Below are 19903 nucleotides of genomic sequence, written 5' to 3'. Positions count from 1 at the left end.
GAGTGTATATTTCCCGTGATGTGTGATTTGACGAAAATCAATTCCCTTTCAGCTCTCAGTCCACGTCTGCGCCACACGTATCTCCCTTTCAGCCTTTCTGATTTCCTATCTCAAAGATTACTGATGGGCTTTCTACCTCTCCAACTCAAACAAATCATACTTCCCAAAACCCATACCCAAACCCAAACTCAACTCCAAACCCAACCCTAAACTCACCTCCAAACCCAAACCCAAATCCAAACCTAGGCCCACAATCCCCCCGCCCACCCCCTCATCGAGAAACCCTAATTCTTCATCCTCATCCTCTGCGCCGTCATTTTCAAATCTCCAAGTCTCTACTTCTCTCACTCCATCTTGTGTTACTTCAGTTCACCCCATGCAAACTCGCTCCAAACCACTCCTTTAGTGTCCCGTTCAACGCTCGGATAGGGCTATCCCATGGCCACCCCCAAAAACTGCTCTCACACACTCTGTCTCATCCTCTTCGCATGTCCCTGAGGAACCCTCGTCCTACACTGAAGCCAACAAATACCCTGAGTGGCACACGACCATGAATGTGGAATTTCAGGTGCTTCTTCAAAACAAAACTTGGGATCTTGTCCCCGTATCCTTTTATCTCAATGTCTTAGGTTCAAAATGGATCCTTAAGATGAAACGGTATGCAGATGGATCCCTTGAGCGATGCAAAGCTTGCTTGGTTGCCAAGGGTTTCCATCAACAAGCCAATATTGATTACACAAAGACTTTTAGTTCTATTGTAAAACCTCCCACCATTCGTCTTCTCATCTCCCTTGCTATTCAAAACTGATGGCCTCTTCACCAACTTGATGTTCAAATTGCATTCCTACATGGGGACTTGGAAAAGGACGTCTACATGCAACAACCTACTAGGTTTGTAAACTCTGATTTTCCTACTCATGTTTGTAAATTGTGTAAGTTCGTCTATGGTCTAAAAAAAGTGCCTAGGGCTTGGTTTGCTAAGTTGAGTACAAGATTACTAGCCTTAGGTTTTCAAAGCTCAAAATCAGATTCATCAATGTTCATTTATACCACTGCTAACACTTCGGTTTTTCTCCTAGTATATGTGGATGATATTGTGGTTACTAGTTCACACTCTGCACTCATTCTTGATCTGATTACTAGGCATAGAAGTGCTACGTACGGCTACTAGGTTGTACATATCTCAACGTAAATACATCACTGATTTGTTGTCCCGCACCAACATGCATCAATCTAAACCTGTTTCCACACCCATGGCTGTCTCGGCCAAACTCACTGCCACTAATGGAAATTCTTTTGAAGATCCTCAACTCTAACGTAGTGTTGTAGGAAGTTGTCAATACCTATCCTTCAGTAGACCAGATATTTCTTTTGTTGTTAATAAGGTTTGTCAATTCATGCATAATCCCCGTTTATCCCATTGGCAAGTTGTCAAGCGGATTCTCCGCTATCTCCAGCTCCTACAAACAATGGCCTGCTTTTTTCCTCCAATTCTTCTCTTACTCTCACTACTTACTCTGATGCTGACTGGGCTGGCTACCCAGATGATAGGAAATCTACTAGTAGCTTTTGTATTTATTTTGGGAATCACCTTGTTTCTTGGGGTTCTAAGAAACAACCTACTGTTGCAAGATCCTCCACTGAGGCCGAATATAAAGTAGTTGCTAATGCTGCTTGTGAAATCATTTGGTTGCAATCCTTACCAAAAGAACTTGATCAGCTTTTAATTTCGACTTCCAAGCGTAGAAGCTGTCAAAGTAATACAAGGGTAAATCCCAAGATCGAATTCACAGGGACAATGAGAATTTAGCAAACATTTCATTTTTGCAAGACCACATATTACCGTTTGGAGTGACACGAAAGTTTAAAATAATAAGCAAAGAGAAATAAATTTCTAAACTTAACCACTAACAATATTGACACCTAAATGTGGCTATTTACTAAGGGAGTGTAGAATGAATTATGAGTGAAATTGTTAGGACGTTCAAGCATAAGTAAAGCTGAAAATAAAAGAGAATCTATTTTTCTAAAATTGCTAAGATTAAAGAGATTTAAAGAAATCGTGTGGAAGTTGACTTAAACTAGTAAGAAACAATTAAACAAACACTTGGGATGCAATTTTCGCCCACTAATTTGGTGATGGATTTACTTCTCTTTTCATTTCCTCTCAACCATTCTCTCATTTCTAGAAATTATAGTCGGATAATATAGCAATGAATCACAATTTTATTTTAATAAAACTACTTGACAAATTATATAACAATCATAGAAAAGTGAAAGAAAAACATTAAAGTCATGTTACTTGTTCAAGTATCAATTGTGCCTTTACGTCTACAATTGATCTAAACCAAGAACAAAGAACTCTAATATTTTCTAGATGCACATTGAGATATAATCCATCAAGTTAATCATCAAAAGCACTAAATATTGAAGTAAATCCAATCCCAAATAGTCATGGGTTACTCATTGAATCCCAAGCTAAAAATCTAGCCTATCATCTCTAGATTAACAAAATGCTCAAGAAAATTAAAATCTAACATCATCATATACTGTTTCAAATGAAAGTTACTGAATAAAAATATACTGTATCATTCAGATATGCTGAAATTCGAAACTCAAAAGAATAAAAACTGACGGAAAATAAAATGAAATAGCAGTGTTTGCTGAAACCCAAATGCCGAAGAAGAAGAATCAGCAGAAGTAAAATAAAAACCGAAAGAAAAAAAATACTCCCAGTAAAAATGCAGAAGAAAAAAAAACAGATGATAACTGAAAACTCCCCAAAGAAAAACTCCGGCGCACGAAATTCCTTTTTTCCTTTTTATACCCTCTGTTTTGCGTTTTATGCCTCCAGATCATGCGTTTCGTCTCTCTGCAGTGCGCACGCCTCAGCCCCTGTGTTTTACGTCTGCATCTCCTGCGTTTTGAGCAGGTGCTGTGAGTGTGTGAGTGGTTCTGCGTGAGCTCGTCTCCATCGCGTGAGTGCCCGCGTGTGCGTGCGTCTGCGTTTTGCGTCTCGCCCGGCTCCCGTTCCACTTCGTCTGCGTTTCACATCCGCAGCCCGGCGTTTCGAGCTGTCCAATTTCATGCTTCTTGACGTGCGGTCCAGGTTCGCGTTTCATCTCCATTTCCTGCGTTTTGCGTCTCGCCCAGCCCGCGTTCCACTTCATGCGTTTCATCCTTGCTGTTGTGCTTTTCTGCTCAGCCTTGCATCCCCAGCTTCCGTGCGTGAACTCGTCTGCCTCTCAATTCATCTCCAGCCCAAGTGAGGCCGCCCCTCTCCACTCAATCCCGTGTGTGTGAGTTCCTTTTTGGATGTTGCCTGGCCAGCTGGGTATTTCCAATAATATCCATGTGATTTTAACATCTTTCCCATAATACCCTGCAACATAAATAAGACATGAGTACAATTTTGGAGTATTAATTTTTGGTGTGAACTAACTGCAATACAACTTCTTTCAAGTGCAAAATATCAAAATTTCATATTGAGTCAAGAATTAGGAATTACTACATAATTAAATGCTTCATTCACATTTTGGTTAAACAAATCATTCACTTTAGCAATTTAATCATGTAGTTTTTGACATTTTATCACTACTCCACCTACACTCTGGTGTGATAATATTGGAGCCACATAATTATCAGTTAACCCAGTTTTACATTCTCGTACTAAACATGTTAAGATTGATTATCACTTTGTACAAGATCATGTGGCAGCCAAAACACTTCAAGTCTCGTTTGTCTCGAGCAAGGATCGGCTAGCTGATATTCTCACCAAACCCCTCACCATTGCCAAATTTACTGCACTGCAATCAAGCCTCACCATCTTACCCATGCAGCTTGCATCGAGGGGGGATATTAAGGCATATGTGCAATCGGTTACACCAGAAGAAATGCTTGCAACTTATCCATCTTGAAAATTGAATAGAGATAAATAATATGTGTGAACTGTAACGCCCCGGTCCCGCAGGGATCGAAGAGTTACTCCCTATAACTTAACACTCACAATTCATCAATATATTTATAGACTCCAAAATATAACGTCATCAGAATACTACAAAGTCTCTTAATAAAATCCGCCACTTCTCAGAAATCTTCTATGAGTAATCCACTATACTTAAATAATCATCTCACCGATGCTACATAATCCTGATTCTTAGCTAGTCTATTAAAAAATCATCTGAAAAATAATTGGAGCTAAGGGGTGAGTTATCAACAACTCAGTAAGCAGAGGACATATACTAGTGTGTAAACATGAATATTTTTACAAAGTTCAGAATGCAGAAAACAAACATTTCAGTATCAATATGCAAATCTCAACAATAATATTATCAGAAAATCAGAGCGACTTTTCACACATTTTATATTCAGAAAACCAATTTTTCATATTCAAAGACTCCTTTGGCACAACATGACTAAACATCTTTGTCTTATCATATCATATCAGAGCAACTACCATATCAGAACAGAGACCATGTTTAACCCCCGTGGTAGGGTTGTGCATCTTGCAGACAGCCAAGCAGAACATAAATCACCATGTTACCAAAGCGATTGCACTCAGAACAGAAAACCACTATTATCCCGCGGTGGGCCAGAGGTCACTATTATCTCCCATGACAGGGCCAGAGGTCACTATTATATCCCGTGACAGGGCCAGAGGTCACTATTATATCACATGACAAGGCCAAATGTCACTATTGTATCCCGTAACAAGGCCAGAGGTCACTATTATATCCCGTGACAGGGCCACATATCAGAGTAAAACAGAATCAGAATGACCATATCAGAATCGAAATCAGAGTCAGAACAGAATCAGAAAATCATGCCAAAGATTTTTCAAGTGCCACATCTTATCAACACAGAGTACTGAACATAATCCGATCACCAAAAACATAACTTATACACAAAATTTCATATTCGCTCTCTTTTTCATAGTTCAGAAACAAAATGTCAAAAATAAGCTCATGTCTACACCAGTCATGACAGAAAAATAATTATTCTTAAACAGAATCTCATGAATAATGTAGAACAAATAACTGAGGTAGTTGAAATTTCTTTTCATAATCAAATATGTATATTTTTCAAAAATCACCTCAACTCATTTTATTTTAATGCAAAGTCTAGCATAGGAACCCCGCTTACCTGGACTTCTTAGCTTTTCAGAATTTTTCTCAAAAATGCCGAACAAATATTAATCGTCACCTATAAAATAATCACGTAACTTCCATAAATTTCCAACTAACCACGTATTTCGATATTTAAACTTAAAAATGCTAAAAGAACTTATTTTAAGTACCTCAAATTCTCATAATACCTAAAATACCAACATTTTCTAAGACCATCAATATCCACTTAATCGAATTCGTACTGAAGAAGAAAATTTATTGAATAAGTATTATGATAATTATAGAACTCAATAAAAATTAATATTCAAAATATCTAAAATACCAACAATATTTTATAAATAAAAAGAATACATTGGTTGCTAAAGTTTTTCTAAAATAATTCATGAAAAACTCACCTCTTAAAAAAAATAGATTTACTTACTTTAACTAACAATATTATCAAAATACAATATAATATTTATTGAAACTTAAAACAAAATCCTATTTAAATATAAACTCAACAAAAAACCTTCTCACCCGAAAACTAAAACCGGAAACTTTCCATATATATATATTAGGTTAAAACTAGTAAGTGCCCAAGTTAAAACTTTACTTATAAATACACACACACACACACACACACACACATATATATATATATATATATATAAAACACCCTATACATAAAACAAACGATAAACATACAAAAGAATAAAAGAAAAATTGCAGCGGCGGCAAGGACTCACCGAGATGGTAAAGTGCGACGGTGCAGTGTGTGACGGGAGGTGGTGCACTCGGTGGCTATGCACTGGACGAGAAAGAGAGAGAGAGATGCATGGTGAGAGAGATAACAGAGAGAGAGAGCTTACGGGAGAGCAAGCCGAACTTGATAGAGAGAAATCAGAGAAGGAGATTACCGTGCAGCGGGGGTGGCAAGAGGCGGACCTGGTGTGACAGAAAACTTTGCCGATGGTTTCTGGAGCTGCAACATGAAGGAGCTCTCGGTGGTTAGTGGTTGTAATGGCTCAAGATAGGAGGAAAAACATCCTCTGTTTCGGGAGTGAAAAACAGAGGCTTGCGGGATGGCTATCGAAGGCTACACTGGTGGGTTCACGACTGGGTCACGGTGGCGGCATATGGCAGCTTTGAGGAGGAGCATGTGGCGACTTGACCTCCTTGGGAGGCTGCATTTTCCATGAGACGGTTGGGTAAAACCGTGAAGATGCAGGTTGGCTTTTGGCTGTGCGTGGGCGAGTCTTTTGCCGTGCGATTCGCGTGCTTAGCGTCTCACGTGGTGCAATGGTTGCCCGCGATTGCTGACCTCCACGTATGAGCAGGACGTTCTCATGGTAATGGCACGTTGCTGCGGCTGAGGCCGTGACGGAGGTGATGGCGTATAGTGAGGCGTTGAGCCTTGGTGAAGGACGTTTACTGGTGTCAGTTTTACGTGCGTGGAGATGGAGGTTGGCATCGAACTAGGAGGGGCTGCACGATGGTGAACTCTGGAGGCTGGTGGCAACGACGGCACAGGGTAGTTTTCCATGTCTAAGATGAAAAATGCGTATCTATATGGTTGATAAAAAAAAAAAAAAAAAACCCTAAAGTTTTAAAAGAGAAAGATGTGCATGGGAGTAGTGCGGTGTGTGGGAAAATAAAATAAATAAAACAATAACAATTAAAATCCAACAATAAAATTATTCATTAAAGCAAAAAAATAAATTTAAAAACAAACACTAATTAATATCACCAAAGCACATCAAAATAAATTTCACAACTTAAGAATTATAAAATAAATCCAACGAGAAAATTCGATAAATTTTAAAACAAGAACAATAATATTTAAATTACTTAAAAAAATAATCTTTCACTAAAAAAAAATACACTAAAAAAAAAATACCGGGTATTACATGAAACTTATCCATTTACTGACACTCGCATAGGATATTCAGATCGCATTCCATGTTGTAGAGACACACATTTTGTATATCTCTATACGAACTTCACCTCATAATTCATAGAAAGAATCCCAAGTTATCCATGTCCAATAGGAACACTACTCTATCTTATTCGACACCATGTTAATTCGATCCCTTTCTCGATACGATCCTAAGGAAACAGAATGTTTGAGTACCAAGATCATTGATCGGATATGTCAAGAAGTATTAGACTGGTGAATAGGTTAAATAGTTTAGTTCCTTCAATACAATATTTGAGAACGGTAAATACTATAGTACCCTTACAACTCATTACATCTTGGGTTGTTGTTGACTTGTCCTAATACAGAACAAGAATTGCTCGACTTTGTTGCGACATGTTTTGTTGCCTTTTGAGCATTCAACCCGGAAGGAAGACTCCTTCCAGCATTGCATATATATATATATATATGTGTGTGTGTGTGTGTGTGTGTGTGTGTGTGTGTGTGTATATATATATATATGCATATATAACTCTTGACCGTGTCATTAGGCTACGTTTTCCAAGTTCAAGGTCACAATTACCTATTAACATAATCAGTTTATTATTGTAAACAGTAAACTCACGCCAAATTTTCAAACTCTCGGACTTTGACCCAGTAAAGGAAACGGAATATTGGATCATATTATTACATAATATATATGTTGCCTTGTCTTAAGCTTCTCTTGTACAAGGCAACATGATCAGGTTTGTGCTCAAGGGATGCCTCCTTGGTTTTCTGGCTCTTACAACTCTATTTTTTGCACGGAGCTTGCTTTTCGCCCCCACCGGTGAGAGCGTAATTATTAGACCCTTTAATTTCTCACCAACTTATGCAATGCTTGACACTCGCACACACACCGATATAGGCAGTTGCATCCTATATAGTTTTCTAATTTGTCTTTTTCTCTTTATTACTGTACATGTGTAATTACTTTGGTCCGATATTCAGGTGGGAAGATGGAGAAGTTAGTTTATGCAAGAGATGAAGAAGAATTTGCTCTAGCTTTTCCTTTGGGACAAAGGAAGTTACTAGAGGCTCTACCACGAGATCCTCGACCACCACCGCCACCACCTAGAGCGCCCCCAGGGCAAGGCCAATAATTAGTAGGCATTCCTGATATGTCGTGTATTGTTATTTATCTTTATGTGGCGTAAATGTCATCGGCAAATAACAATATTTATCGTGAAGATCTCTGTACTACGTACAAAAGAAAGCAAAGGCCGATGCATGCATGCCCACATCATAAGTCATGATATATATATATATATATATCTATATACACACTACATTCATAAATAAAAGGCTATCGAAGGTCTTGAAACTAATCGATTGTTTAAGACAGACTAATTTAAAGATTTCGTCCCAAAAAATTGGCATTACGTTCACGTTAGTCTTTTTTCTTTTATTTTTTTTTTTTGGCAAGTTGTGTCAAAACATGTTTTTTTAGTTGTAAAGATGAGTGTTGGGTTAAAGATTAAGTTCTTAATGAAAACAGCATAAAACAAGCTCGGCGCATTTTCGAGATATATAGTGACTTTGTCTTAGCAAATTGGTCAAAACCCATGATGTATTAAATCAGATGGAAACATGCTTGGCGGCATTCAAAAGACAACTACTCAAGATTCTACATGCAATTGTAATACATGGAAGGACGTACTTGAAAATAAAGAGCATTACCGCCGTGCATGATTCGTGTGTTGATGCTCGATCTTTACGTGAGTGAAAGTGTAAATTAATTTGTAGAATTGTGGCCATATTTATATAGTTTCTATAAGGAATTTATGGCATATGTTGACAAAGTAGCTAGGAGAGAATATTGTAAGACAGATCTCTTATATATGTTAATGAAGAGAAAACTAAACTTTAAGTATGAAATTTACTATATTCACTGAGTGGATCGATCTACAGTAGTTCAATCTGTAAAGTAATGATAATGTACTGGCCCATATAGAAAAAACTTCTTCTTGACTGTAAGGTTATGGGAAATAATATTCATGAAAAGTTGTATCTTAGTGACTCTGAAGTTATGGGAAATTAATTATATTCATGAAAAGTTGTATCTCTTGATGCAAGTGTTGCATCCATTCATGGAAGGGCTCCAACTTCAACTCCATCTCCAATACTATTCTGAATAGATGAAAGGGCCCTAAGCCTAACATGACTATATTATATGATTGAAAGCTTCTACAATATTCCATCTAAGAGTGCTTATGGAAATAGATAGGTTAGAAGATTATTTTCAGAGTTCGCGTTAGTTTCACTCATGATTTATCGGTTATATTTGACAAACATGGCTGAAGGTATGCACTCTATTTATTATATTCAATTGTGCATTCATGTTCAGATGCTCCAGTGACTGTTACTCCTCGTATTAGTGCGGCAATTGAGCCTCTGGAAATGTAGACCTCAACAATTTCAGCAGAAGGTCAAATGACTTTATTGACCAACCCCCAATAGTTTTATGTGCAACAACTTCACAATAAATGAGAGCTTTGAAAACTATTTACACCTCTAGAAAAGTGGATGTCGGGCATCATCTAATAGTTTGTCAAATGACAATGAAGGCTTGCCTCTGTTATAGGTGGTTGAGCTCTAGGTCCTGTGTTGTCTGAAGGTGTATCAATGAACGTGCCTTCCTTAATGTCATCTAACATCTACTCTATGTTATCAATGTATTCATCTTCATCACTATGTGAGGCACCGTGATGCAGGTCATCACTAACATTTAAAATTAACTACGCATGAAATATCTAGTGGTTGTAATTTGGATTAATCTCATTTATGAACAAGTGGATTTTCACCTCGAGTATAGGTAGAAAGATATTATTATAGCACAAATGACAAGGATATCGAATGCGGTTAGTTCCCACTGCGTGGCTTCGTGCTAGTAAGAGGAATTGTTCAACCCCTTCAACGTATTGTGTTGACATAAGTCTATCGTTAAGATGTATCCAACTTTTGTTCATCTAGATAACATAGAAGTCATTAGTCATTTATTAGTGCGACATATAGAAGAGGACGCAACTCAAAAATTGTCTTGCTCAGGCATCACCATCACTGGTCCAACATATATGATAGGCAGTTATACTTGATAGTCATAATATTTTCCCATACCCTCTCGTAGTAGAGTTAGTGATTGGGAAAGGTAAGGCAGTTTAATCGTCTTGTAATGTACCACATAACCATGCATTGTTACTACTAGACACAACACACGCGTACACGTGAAGAAACAAAAGACAGAACGACCTAGTCTCATGTGCACATGTCTGACTTTCTAACTGAATAATTTCGAGAATTTTACCCATAGAAAAAATATAACCATAATTATAGCTAAAAGATATTGTATAAAATATACTAATATGCACGCAAACACATGTCCACAAAACATGCAAAATGGATAATGCCTTCCAAGCCATGAATTACATTAGCTATTGTAAGGAGAATAATCACAAATCACTGAAAACTTGCCACGATATGTGCCATAAACAGAAAAAACAAAAATGTTATGTGCCTTTCAGAGATTTTTTATAGACAAATCCCAAACTTTTTGCCTATATATAAAGAGAGAAGATGTAGTAAGACAACCATTTGTATCATTAATAGAGTAACAACAATCAATGAGTTTAAATAACTTACACGGCATGGATGGGTAGAAATGGATCAGCTTTTCATATCCATGGATGGTAACTGATTAGTTCACAAGCAGAATAGTTGTAAATCTGCCAAACAAGTTATCATAAGGATAACACATATAACCACTTGTTGGGTGACAAGTAATCAACATAGGCAACATACTTATGACATGTTAGAAGGCACAACATATTCAGTCTGCTTGGTTATATGTACAGTTTAAGATATTAGTTTTTTTTTCCCATGTAGCTGTGCACATGGTTGATACATTGTCTTATGCAGTGGTTACCCGGAAGGGGTTCATTAGAAATCCAGTTGTTGCAAGTGGCACTTTGCTTGTCTATGCAAACACATGAGAGTATGCCTTAGATTCTCCAAAGTAGCTACAAAAATGTCTAAGAACTGCATTTATAACCACAAACCTACCATTTTTAAGCCATATAGACATGCAAACATTTGAGCTTTCATTCCTAGTTCACCAAAAAAAGTGAACACGCTTGTACATAATGAACTGGGCATTATGGAGTGTAGAATTTCATCACTCCTTTTGAGGTATCTTGGACTTCCTTTGGGGCCTCTTTTAAATATGTTATGATGGGGTGATTGAAAGATAGAAATGAGGATAGCTAGTTGGAAATGATCTACTTGTCTAAGGGGGAAATATTAACTCTTATAAAAAGTACTTTGTCTAATCTACACATTTGTCTTATGTGATGCATATGGCTTGAAAGAAATGAGAGATTCTTCGAAGACAAAGAATGTTCATTGGGAGATCTTAAGGAATTTTTCTTGAGTATTGTGTTGTTGGGCCAAAACATTTGTAATGGAAGAAAATATTCTGAATTTGTTTTAGTTTTCTTTTTGTTTCTAGAAAGTTGTAAGTATTTCCTTTGTATACGTGCTGTGTACTTGAGCTTAATGTCTATTTCTTTGGAATAAAATCTTTTATTACTTATAAAAAAAACATAATGAACTGGTCAATTAGGATATTATTTGGATTATGGTCGCCAAAATTTTACATATTGATGTATAAATATATGTATTTAAATAAAAAGAAAAAAATAATAAATTACATTTTAGTTTGTAGTGAAGGAATAATAAGCAGTATTTCTCACATAAAAAATAACAAGTGTGAATTTTTTTTTATTTATATGTTGGACTTAATCCGGTCTGACCAGATTTATTTTAAGACTAACGCGTCAGCCTCCCATTTAATAGGGTAAAGTATACTAAAAAAAAAAAAAAAAAAAGGGTAAAGTATAGGTTTATACAATGAGCGGTCCAATGAACTCTTTAAACTTTTTTCGTTTTTTTTGAGACGAATGCAAAATGGCTAAAATCCAGTCGGGACCTTCCACGTGATAAAATATGAATTGCGGAAACAAACAAACAAGGTCCAACCTCGAAGCCTTCGATAAATCACGGGTAGTCGGAGCTAGATGTAGCTAGCCAGGCAGCCACTTACCTGAACCTTCATCACTCTCGCATTATCATCTTCATCTCCCTAGTCCAATCCTCATCACACACAAAAATGCAAGCTGCACTGTCAGCCATGGCCGCCCAAATCATCATCCTCTCTCCTCCTCACTTCTCCCCAAACCCTCTCCACCCAACTCCTCTCCTCGGCTCCTCCTTCCTCCACGGCGCCTCCCTCAAGCTCCCCACCCAATCTATGACCCTCTCACTTTCGGCCAAACCACTCACTGTCGTCGCCGCCACCAAGAAAGCCGTAGCCGTCCTCAAGGGCAACTCAAATGTCGAAGGCGTTGTTACGTTGGCCCAAGAAGACGACGGTCTCTCTTCTCCTCTTTTCCCTCTTTTTTTTTTTTTTTTTGGTCAAATCTATTTCATACAATTATTTATCTTAGTCTGGGTAAAATATATGCAAATGAAGTAGGGAGACGATTCTTGAGTGTTAAGGTTGTATTCATGTCTAGTAGTTGCTGGCATTTTCTATATTCTTGGCATTTCTCCTCAAATGATATGTTTAATGAAATGAAAAATTGGAAGACTAACAATGTGTTATTAAAGAATTGCCAGCATAACTCCAGAATTTCGAACCTATATTTCCGAAGCTAAATGGGTGTTTCTGGGACTTGCATTCATTGGCTCATATTATTTTTGTTGTTTTCGTATGTTGAAAAGAGGGATTACTTTGACTGATTGAGTCAAATAGTGTTCTTAAGTTAGGTTCAGAAGAATTTTGATATTTACATGACATAAACGCAGTGCAAATTTTATTTCTTGTATTTCTTGTGTTCATAGGTCCTAATGATTTTCAACCAGAATCGTTATCGTAGTCTGCTAATTGTAATGATATGTATATAGGTCCAACAACAGTCAATGTTCGTGTTACTGGGCTTACTGCGGGGCCTCATGGATTTCACCTAGTAAGTGTTTTTCTTTCCTCTCTCTTTTAACATACATTATCCGTAGCTTTGTATATTGAAAAGTTTCTGAGTTGTGTTTTAGCTTTTAATTCTTTTGTAATGCAGCATGAGTACGGTGACACGACAAATGGGTGCATCTCAACCGGTAGGATATTATTTTCTTTCAAAAGTTCAAACTATTAAATCAGAGTTATTATACAGTTGCATGGGAAGAGTGGTAAATTTAGTTCTTGTTTGGTGCTTTTATAATAATTTTTCCTTCTCAATTTTAAACAATAGGAGCACATTTCAACCCTAAGAAACTGACACATGGTGCTCCTGAGGATGAAGTCCGTCATGCGGGTGACCTGGGAAACATAGTTGCCAATGCCGATGGTAGTGCATCTTTTAATATTCTTTGATCTTTTTATTTCCATTCGATTCATTGTTTCATTACTTATGGTAAATACAGGGGTGGCAGAGGCAACAATTGTGGATGGCCAGGTGATGCTCAATTCCATATTAATTGAGTGAGACTTTGTGGTTGTCCTTAATGTACTTGGGTTTGACCATGTTGGTTTGGATTTGGAATCATTTTATAGTTCTATCTGTGATTGCTGTTCTTTATAGTATTTAAATATACAATCTGGGAAAAATATGCAGATACCATTAAGTGGCCCTAATGCAGTCATCGGAAGAGCCTTAGTGGTCCATGAACTTGAGGATGACCTTGGAAAGGGTAAGTCTTCATTCATTATTCAGTACATGCAATTTGCAATTTTGACCCGTATAATGATCTTGACTGGATGCTGAATTTGCAATGAGAGTGACTATTTGGGGAGGGGAGACTTGAGAAGGAGAAGAAAGTACGTATTAGTCCACATGATCATACTACTTTAACCTCACTTATCACAAAAATAAGTATAGATGAAGGGCATTATCAAGGATTCTTTTTTCAATAAGTAGTAATAACATTTTCTTACTTACAACAATTGTTATTATTACACAAAGTACAGATTTTGAGTATAGGACATGTGCCAAAAGGTTTAATTAAATAATACACGGAAACTTCATCTGATCATGGAACCTAAATGAGAAGGAAAAGAAAAATTGGATGCAGCCAAAAGCAAGCATCCGCCAATTCACCTCTAGACTTTAGACATATATGTATTTCCCTGAACCCAAAACTACCAACGAACAAGGTTTAGTCAAAGAATCTAAAATTTGAGTATTTACATGACATGTAGTCCAATAAAATTTATCGAAACTGAAAATACGACTATGGCTAAAACTCTATACAATCAAAAGTTATCTTCGTAACATAACAAAATACAAACTGATGATCACCCTGTCACAAGGCTTCTGACCTCAATCAACTGTAGCCAAGGCCAATACAAAGTCTTTGAAAACCTCATGAGAAAGAACTTTCTACTCCTTTAAAACAAAAATATCAATATAATCGTTTACTTAAAAAAACAAAAATATGGATATAAAATGGTGAGCTGCCATGTGCTTAGTAAGTAGCAAATTAATGATGGTGGGGGAGCTGGCAATTTTCTAGACTATATGCATAAGAATAAATTCCCAATCAAAAAATAATATGAGCAATAAAAAATTAATCTCAAACAACATTTTTCAACCAAACACATTATTCTAGGCCACATGATAATAGGGAAACCACCAATATACCACAAAGATGTCATGCCACGAAGACATCATGCCACAAGGGGTGTCAAACATATCACAAACACATTCATATCATCAGCTCAAGATAGATAACGTGCTTACATTTGACTTCCAAAGTTCATAAACCACGTGAATATCATAAAGCATTTCCCAAACTATTTCAACCATTACAAAATTTGCACAATTCTCAAAAGTAGTACAAAAATAGCATTAAAAATGTGCACATAAACAAATTTTATTTAAGATTGAAATAGAAGTCCAAAGTGCGTAAATGCCTATTTCCTGATTCCTTATTAAAAAAAAAAAAAAAAAAACAAGTCCAAAGTGCACAATTTCAAGAAAGAGCAATCAGTTTTTAACAACAAACCCATTAAAGAGCCACTTGTTTGCTAGTAAAAAATAATAACCACAATGCTTTGCAAATGGTATCCCGAAACCTAATTCAAGATCAATAGAATATGTCAATTCCCATGCAAAAAGTGATCCCATTGAACTTCTTAAAATCAGCACAATCTTTCATAAGAGGAATTTATACCTTATCTAAAGCCTTGAATGGGTCTTGCATTAAATTTGTCACCTATAATGAAACCTGGACTGCCCCTGGACATGTGAAAAAAATCATTCTCACTAATGATAAAACCACAAATTTCTAGATTACAAAACATGTTGCTGGACAGCACATACCCAAGCCTTTATTCCTTTATTAATATCAAGCTAATAAGGTCTAAATGCAACCATATGAACAATGACAGCGACATTGATTAATTCTAAGATCCAACACCATATCAATTATAATATCCCTTTTGATGAGATTTATCACTGTTAAAAATTTTTTACGAAGTGTATTTCTTGGTGAAGAAGTTACTTTCTTAGGGACTTTGCTGCCCAAAATGTCCTGCCTAGGAAACAAAAAATGGTCAGACTATCTTAAAACGTATAGAAGGAAGAGAGATCATATTGGCCATTGCACTTAAGATTAAAAATAAAATCTAGCCTCCCCTGTTCTTTATGGGAGGTTATAATATAGTGATCCATACAGATTGTAATCCCTATTCCCGAAAAGCATGAGTACTTTTCATTTCACGAACATATTCTCCCATCTTCAGATATCACCGAAATATAGATCTTTTAAAGTAGCATCCCTACTCCACACATTGTTCTGAATAGGAAAGCTATTCTACTGTTTCAAGCAACAAATTTAAGAAATCCAGATAATCTCTCGCATCCTGTTCTATGCTTTCTTCCCAAAGGCTACTTCCATAAGGTCTGCTAACCAATATTGTAGACCATTGACTGAGAGACTCCATGTCTTATGGAAACTACCCACATCTATAAGTGATCCTCTATCTTAAAAAATGCCACAACCATTTGTGTCGTATAGCTCAGTTTAAAGTAGTGTTTGTTCAGCAAATGGCAGGTAGAATGTCCTCTTAAATAGTTAAAGTACAGTGTCCAGCACTACCTTGAACTCCATAGTATTTGCTTATATATATATATATATATATATTTCTTTATAGCATTTTTCACACTCTCGTTTGATTATACATCTGCAGGTGGACATGAACTTAGTCTGACCACTGGCAATGCAGGTGGAAGATTGGCATGTGGTATGTGAAATATAAGGATTTTCTTTTGTTGTCACACTCACCTTTTCTTTCCTTGCATATCCACTTATGGATGACAATATCTAAGAGAGAGTGGGAGGGAGTCAAGTCTTCTGAAATCTTGTTTGTTTAATAAATATGCATAATTCCTATTCACGCATTAGTATAGGTAAATTAATGGAAGGGCAGCAGGGAGAAAATAAATTCTTTGGAAATTTGGGTGTTTACATTATTATGCACGAGTCCCATTCACACAATTAAATACTTATGCACGAGGGAGTCAAGTCTCCTTAAATCTTGGGTGTTTCATAATTATGCACGAGTCCCATTCACACATTAGCATGAAATGTCTTTGATTCCTCAGGCTAGGAGGGAGGGAGGGAATAAAGTCTTCTGGAATTTTAGATATTTAAGATTATGAATAAGTCACATTAGCATTCCCTTTAGCTAAATTTGTGAGCTTTGTAATAGGAGTCTACTTGAATTCATAGCATGAGATCAAAGTGACTCCTCAGGCTATGGGTTGGTCAAAGGATAATGTCATTTACAAGTATGAAGATATATATTTTTTTAATTCTTAATAAAAGTTTTTTACTTTTGAAAAAAGAGTTCTTTCCTTTATTAAGTGATGATGAAGAATTCTATGCCCGATGATTCCTCATATTATTTCAAACATCACAATGTTTTGAATCAATTTTAAATGCATGGCAAAGGCGCGCACAGAAATCAATATAGCACTAGTAAGGCTCTAAATTCTCACCAGTGGCCTGCAATTATCACCTGCTGGAACACTCTTAAGGAATCCTGGATATTTATGAACCACAAGATACTAGCAATTTTTTAATGGAAATGCAAATAATTAGCGTTTGAAAACAGTGTCTAGTTTCTTGTGTATTATACTAAACCAACCTAGTTTCCACTTTTCCTGTAAAATGTATAAACAACTTCTCCTATGGTTTTGCCTGGTCGTAGAAATGAGATCATGAGAGTTAAGCCAATTTACATGGAAAGTTAAATGTAACAGTGTCATGGTAGTACATGACAAACTTGTGAATTCAGCATGGTTAGTTCGACTTCCTTCTGGCATGCTTTTGCAAATTTTCAGACAGTTGAGTCTAGATATTTCTTAAAAACTAGCAGATCTTTTATGTGCCATATATATGGTTCTCACGGATTTCTGAATGTCACCAAAAGTAAATTATGAGATGAATTTCTAAAGGAAGATAGTAGTTACCATCTGAGGAAGATATTAGCTGCAAATTAAAATCCTTATTCTCAAGATTCCCAAGGAAAGAAGGGAGCAAAAATAGAGAGCAGGAACCAATGCTAATTTTGATGTTGATTCTAAATTTTCATTATTCCTATAAGAATGTGTCATCCGTTTTTAGGATTACTACAATACCCTGTATTGTTCATTTCTGAACATTTGAAAAAATGCAACTCAAAGCATAATGTGTACCTTGTTGTGTCAGTGGGAAAATACTGTCGATGCTTTTGACCAACGGATAAAATCAAGGTTTTATGCATTGCTATTATTGTGTGTTGACCGATGTGTGACGTTATAAATCATCATTTTGATAATATAGTTTATACCCTTAGATGATGCTTCTTCCGATAAACATACTGGTGGGATAGATGTTGATTATAAATCATCTAGGTTTTCTTGTATTGTTTTTGCTTTCTATATAGGTGTCTTTTTTATATACAACCCATGTCGCCTTTTGTGCTTTTTAATGAACGTTTTTTACTTGAGGAAAATAAACCATACTGGTGTTATAGATGAGAAACATTAGCAGCGAGAATTCTCTGTAAATGTAGATGAAGCCTTTTTTACAAGGTTAGTAGATGGATATTATTTTTCAAGCCAATAATTACATAGGAATCAAATTTTGGAGTGTTTGAGAATGGTAGGCCATGTCACAGGAGCACTGCAAGATGTGAAAAGTGCTTGTGTCAATGTGACATGATTGTGGAATATGTTTTCATCTGCAGATCCAGATGGAAAGTTTTTCTTTTTTGAAATTTTAGCTTTATGATTTTGCAGAAGAAATCAATATGACATGATTTTGCTTAGACAGACTCACAATTATAAACACACCCGCATCTGACTCAAACCTGAATTCAGTGTTCTAGTAAAGAAGGGTGACTTTAACTTGAGGTGGAAGTTGGGTATATCATGTGATATATATATGCTGAAATATTATCCCGGTTAATTCTTTTAAGTCTTTCTGAATACTTTTAAGCCTATAGTGCTGCTACTTTTGGGAATTAAATATCTGGTCATGATGCCTTGGAGAAGTTTCCCGACATTTAAAAAAAAAAAAAAAAAAAAAAAAGATCATCATTGTATCTCAATATATTTTCTGCATCTCATGAAAAACATATCCCTTTACAAATGCAACATATGAAACTTCTTGGTCCGACATTAATCGGGATGGTAGTATGCTTATTCGATGTCTTGCTCTTTCTAATTGTGGTACTGTCTATGCAGGTGTGGTTGGTTTGACACCCGTGTAATGGCAACTCTTGTTTTTAGAGCAGTCTGTTGTGTGGCATTGGCTGCTTGCTTTCTCCGGTTTCTCATCTAGAGCAAAATGTTGCATGTTTTTTGTCATATTGATTGCAGATTCTCGTGGTGTTTTAAGATATACCCTATTCACTGGACTCCAGTGTTCACTGGGTATGCTCTGTGAATGTGAATGCTGTGTTTGAATAAGCCATGTTTGGATAAAAGACCAAACCAAAAAGCTTCTCACCTCAGTCAAAGTTAATCTTATGTCCGAACATGCAAATCTTACTCAATTTTCATAAATATAAAAAAATTCAAAATATAAATTTATTTTATAGTATTTTAAGAAAAAAAGAATCGGCAGTGCTGTGGTGGCCAGACGATGGCAACTACGTGTAACAGCCGAATAGTAACCAAGGAAAATAACTCACTTCGAGGGTGAGAGAGTCCTCCAGAAATTCAAGGTAGAAGAAGAAGAGATTTTCTGATTATACAAAAGCACAAGGAAAAGTTCTCTCCCCTAACGGGTAGTTATCACATACGTCTTCTAACAAACTCGTACGAAAAGGCTAAAAAGCCCTTGAGCACAACCAATAGAAATTTAACACTACTAACTGAGTATTAGAAATAAAAATAAGATAGTTGCTTCTAGAATCCTTCATCCCCGTATGTCCCTTAATACGTTGTCTTCTTCAGCATTGTTCCCTTGATCCTACAGACGCCATTCCATAGCCACTTTCTTCACTTTGGCTCCTTGACTTTGACTTTATGTCATCCCCCTCTTATGATGTGTAACAAAATTCCCTTTGTTCAGACCACCTTGTCCACAAGGTGTGGGTAGGTGGTTTTCAACTTCTGAAAAACTTTCCAAGTTGTGTCTTCATCCCCTTGCCCTTGCCATCTACCAAAAGTCCCTATTTTTCTCACCCTTCGATCCAACACTGCTTCTAGTTCAGGACTTAGTATGCTCAGAGAGTCCATAGGAGGGAGCTGGGTTAGTGGAGTCATAGAGTTACAAAGCCTTTTCTTCAGCAAGGAAACGT

The 19903-nt window shown here is 36.5% G+C and overlaps 1 protein-coding gene across 1 annotated transcript; it reads left to right on the top strand.

The window, feature by feature from the left end:
• Window positions 1-12032: 12032 nt before the first annotated feature.
• Window positions 12033-19127, top strand: LOC109006947 (superoxide dismutase [Cu-Zn], chloroplastic). Its single transcript, XM_035690482.1, has 8 exons — window positions 12033-12485; window positions 13021-13082; window positions 13188-13227; window positions 13362-13457; window positions 13534-13565; window positions 13725-13800; window positions 16301-16354; window positions 18843-19127. Exons 1-8 carry the CDS (start codon window positions 12224-12226, stop codon window positions 18866-18868), a joined length of 648 nt encoding a protein of 215 aa, XP_035546375.1. The 5' UTR covers window positions 12033-12223; the 3' UTR covers window positions 18869-19127.
• The last annotated feature ends 776 nt before the right edge of the window (window positions 19128-19903 follow it).

The sequence above is a fragment of the Juglans regia genome, chromosome 5 (genome assembly GCF_001411555.2).
Source record: "Juglans regia cultivar Chandler chromosome 5, Walnut 2.0, whole genome shotgun sequence".
NCBI lineage: Eukaryota > Viridiplantae > Streptophyta > Magnoliopsida > Fagales > Juglandaceae > Juglans > Juglans regia.
This window is presented reverse-complemented; position numbering and strand designations above follow the sequence as displayed.

Coding starts and splice junctions, on each gene's coding strand:
- LOC109006947 (XM_035690482.1), top strand. CDS start 12,224: ATGCAAGCTGCACTGTCAGCCATGGCCGCCCAAATCATCATCCTCTCT. Junction 13,083..13,187: donor GGCCTCATGGATTTCACCTA/GTAAGTGTTTTT, acceptor TTTGTAATGCAG/CATGAGTACGGTGACACGAC. Junction 13,228..13,361: donor AAATGGGTGCATCTCAACCG/GTAGGATATTAT, acceptor TTTAAACAATAG/GAGCACATTTCAACCCTAAG.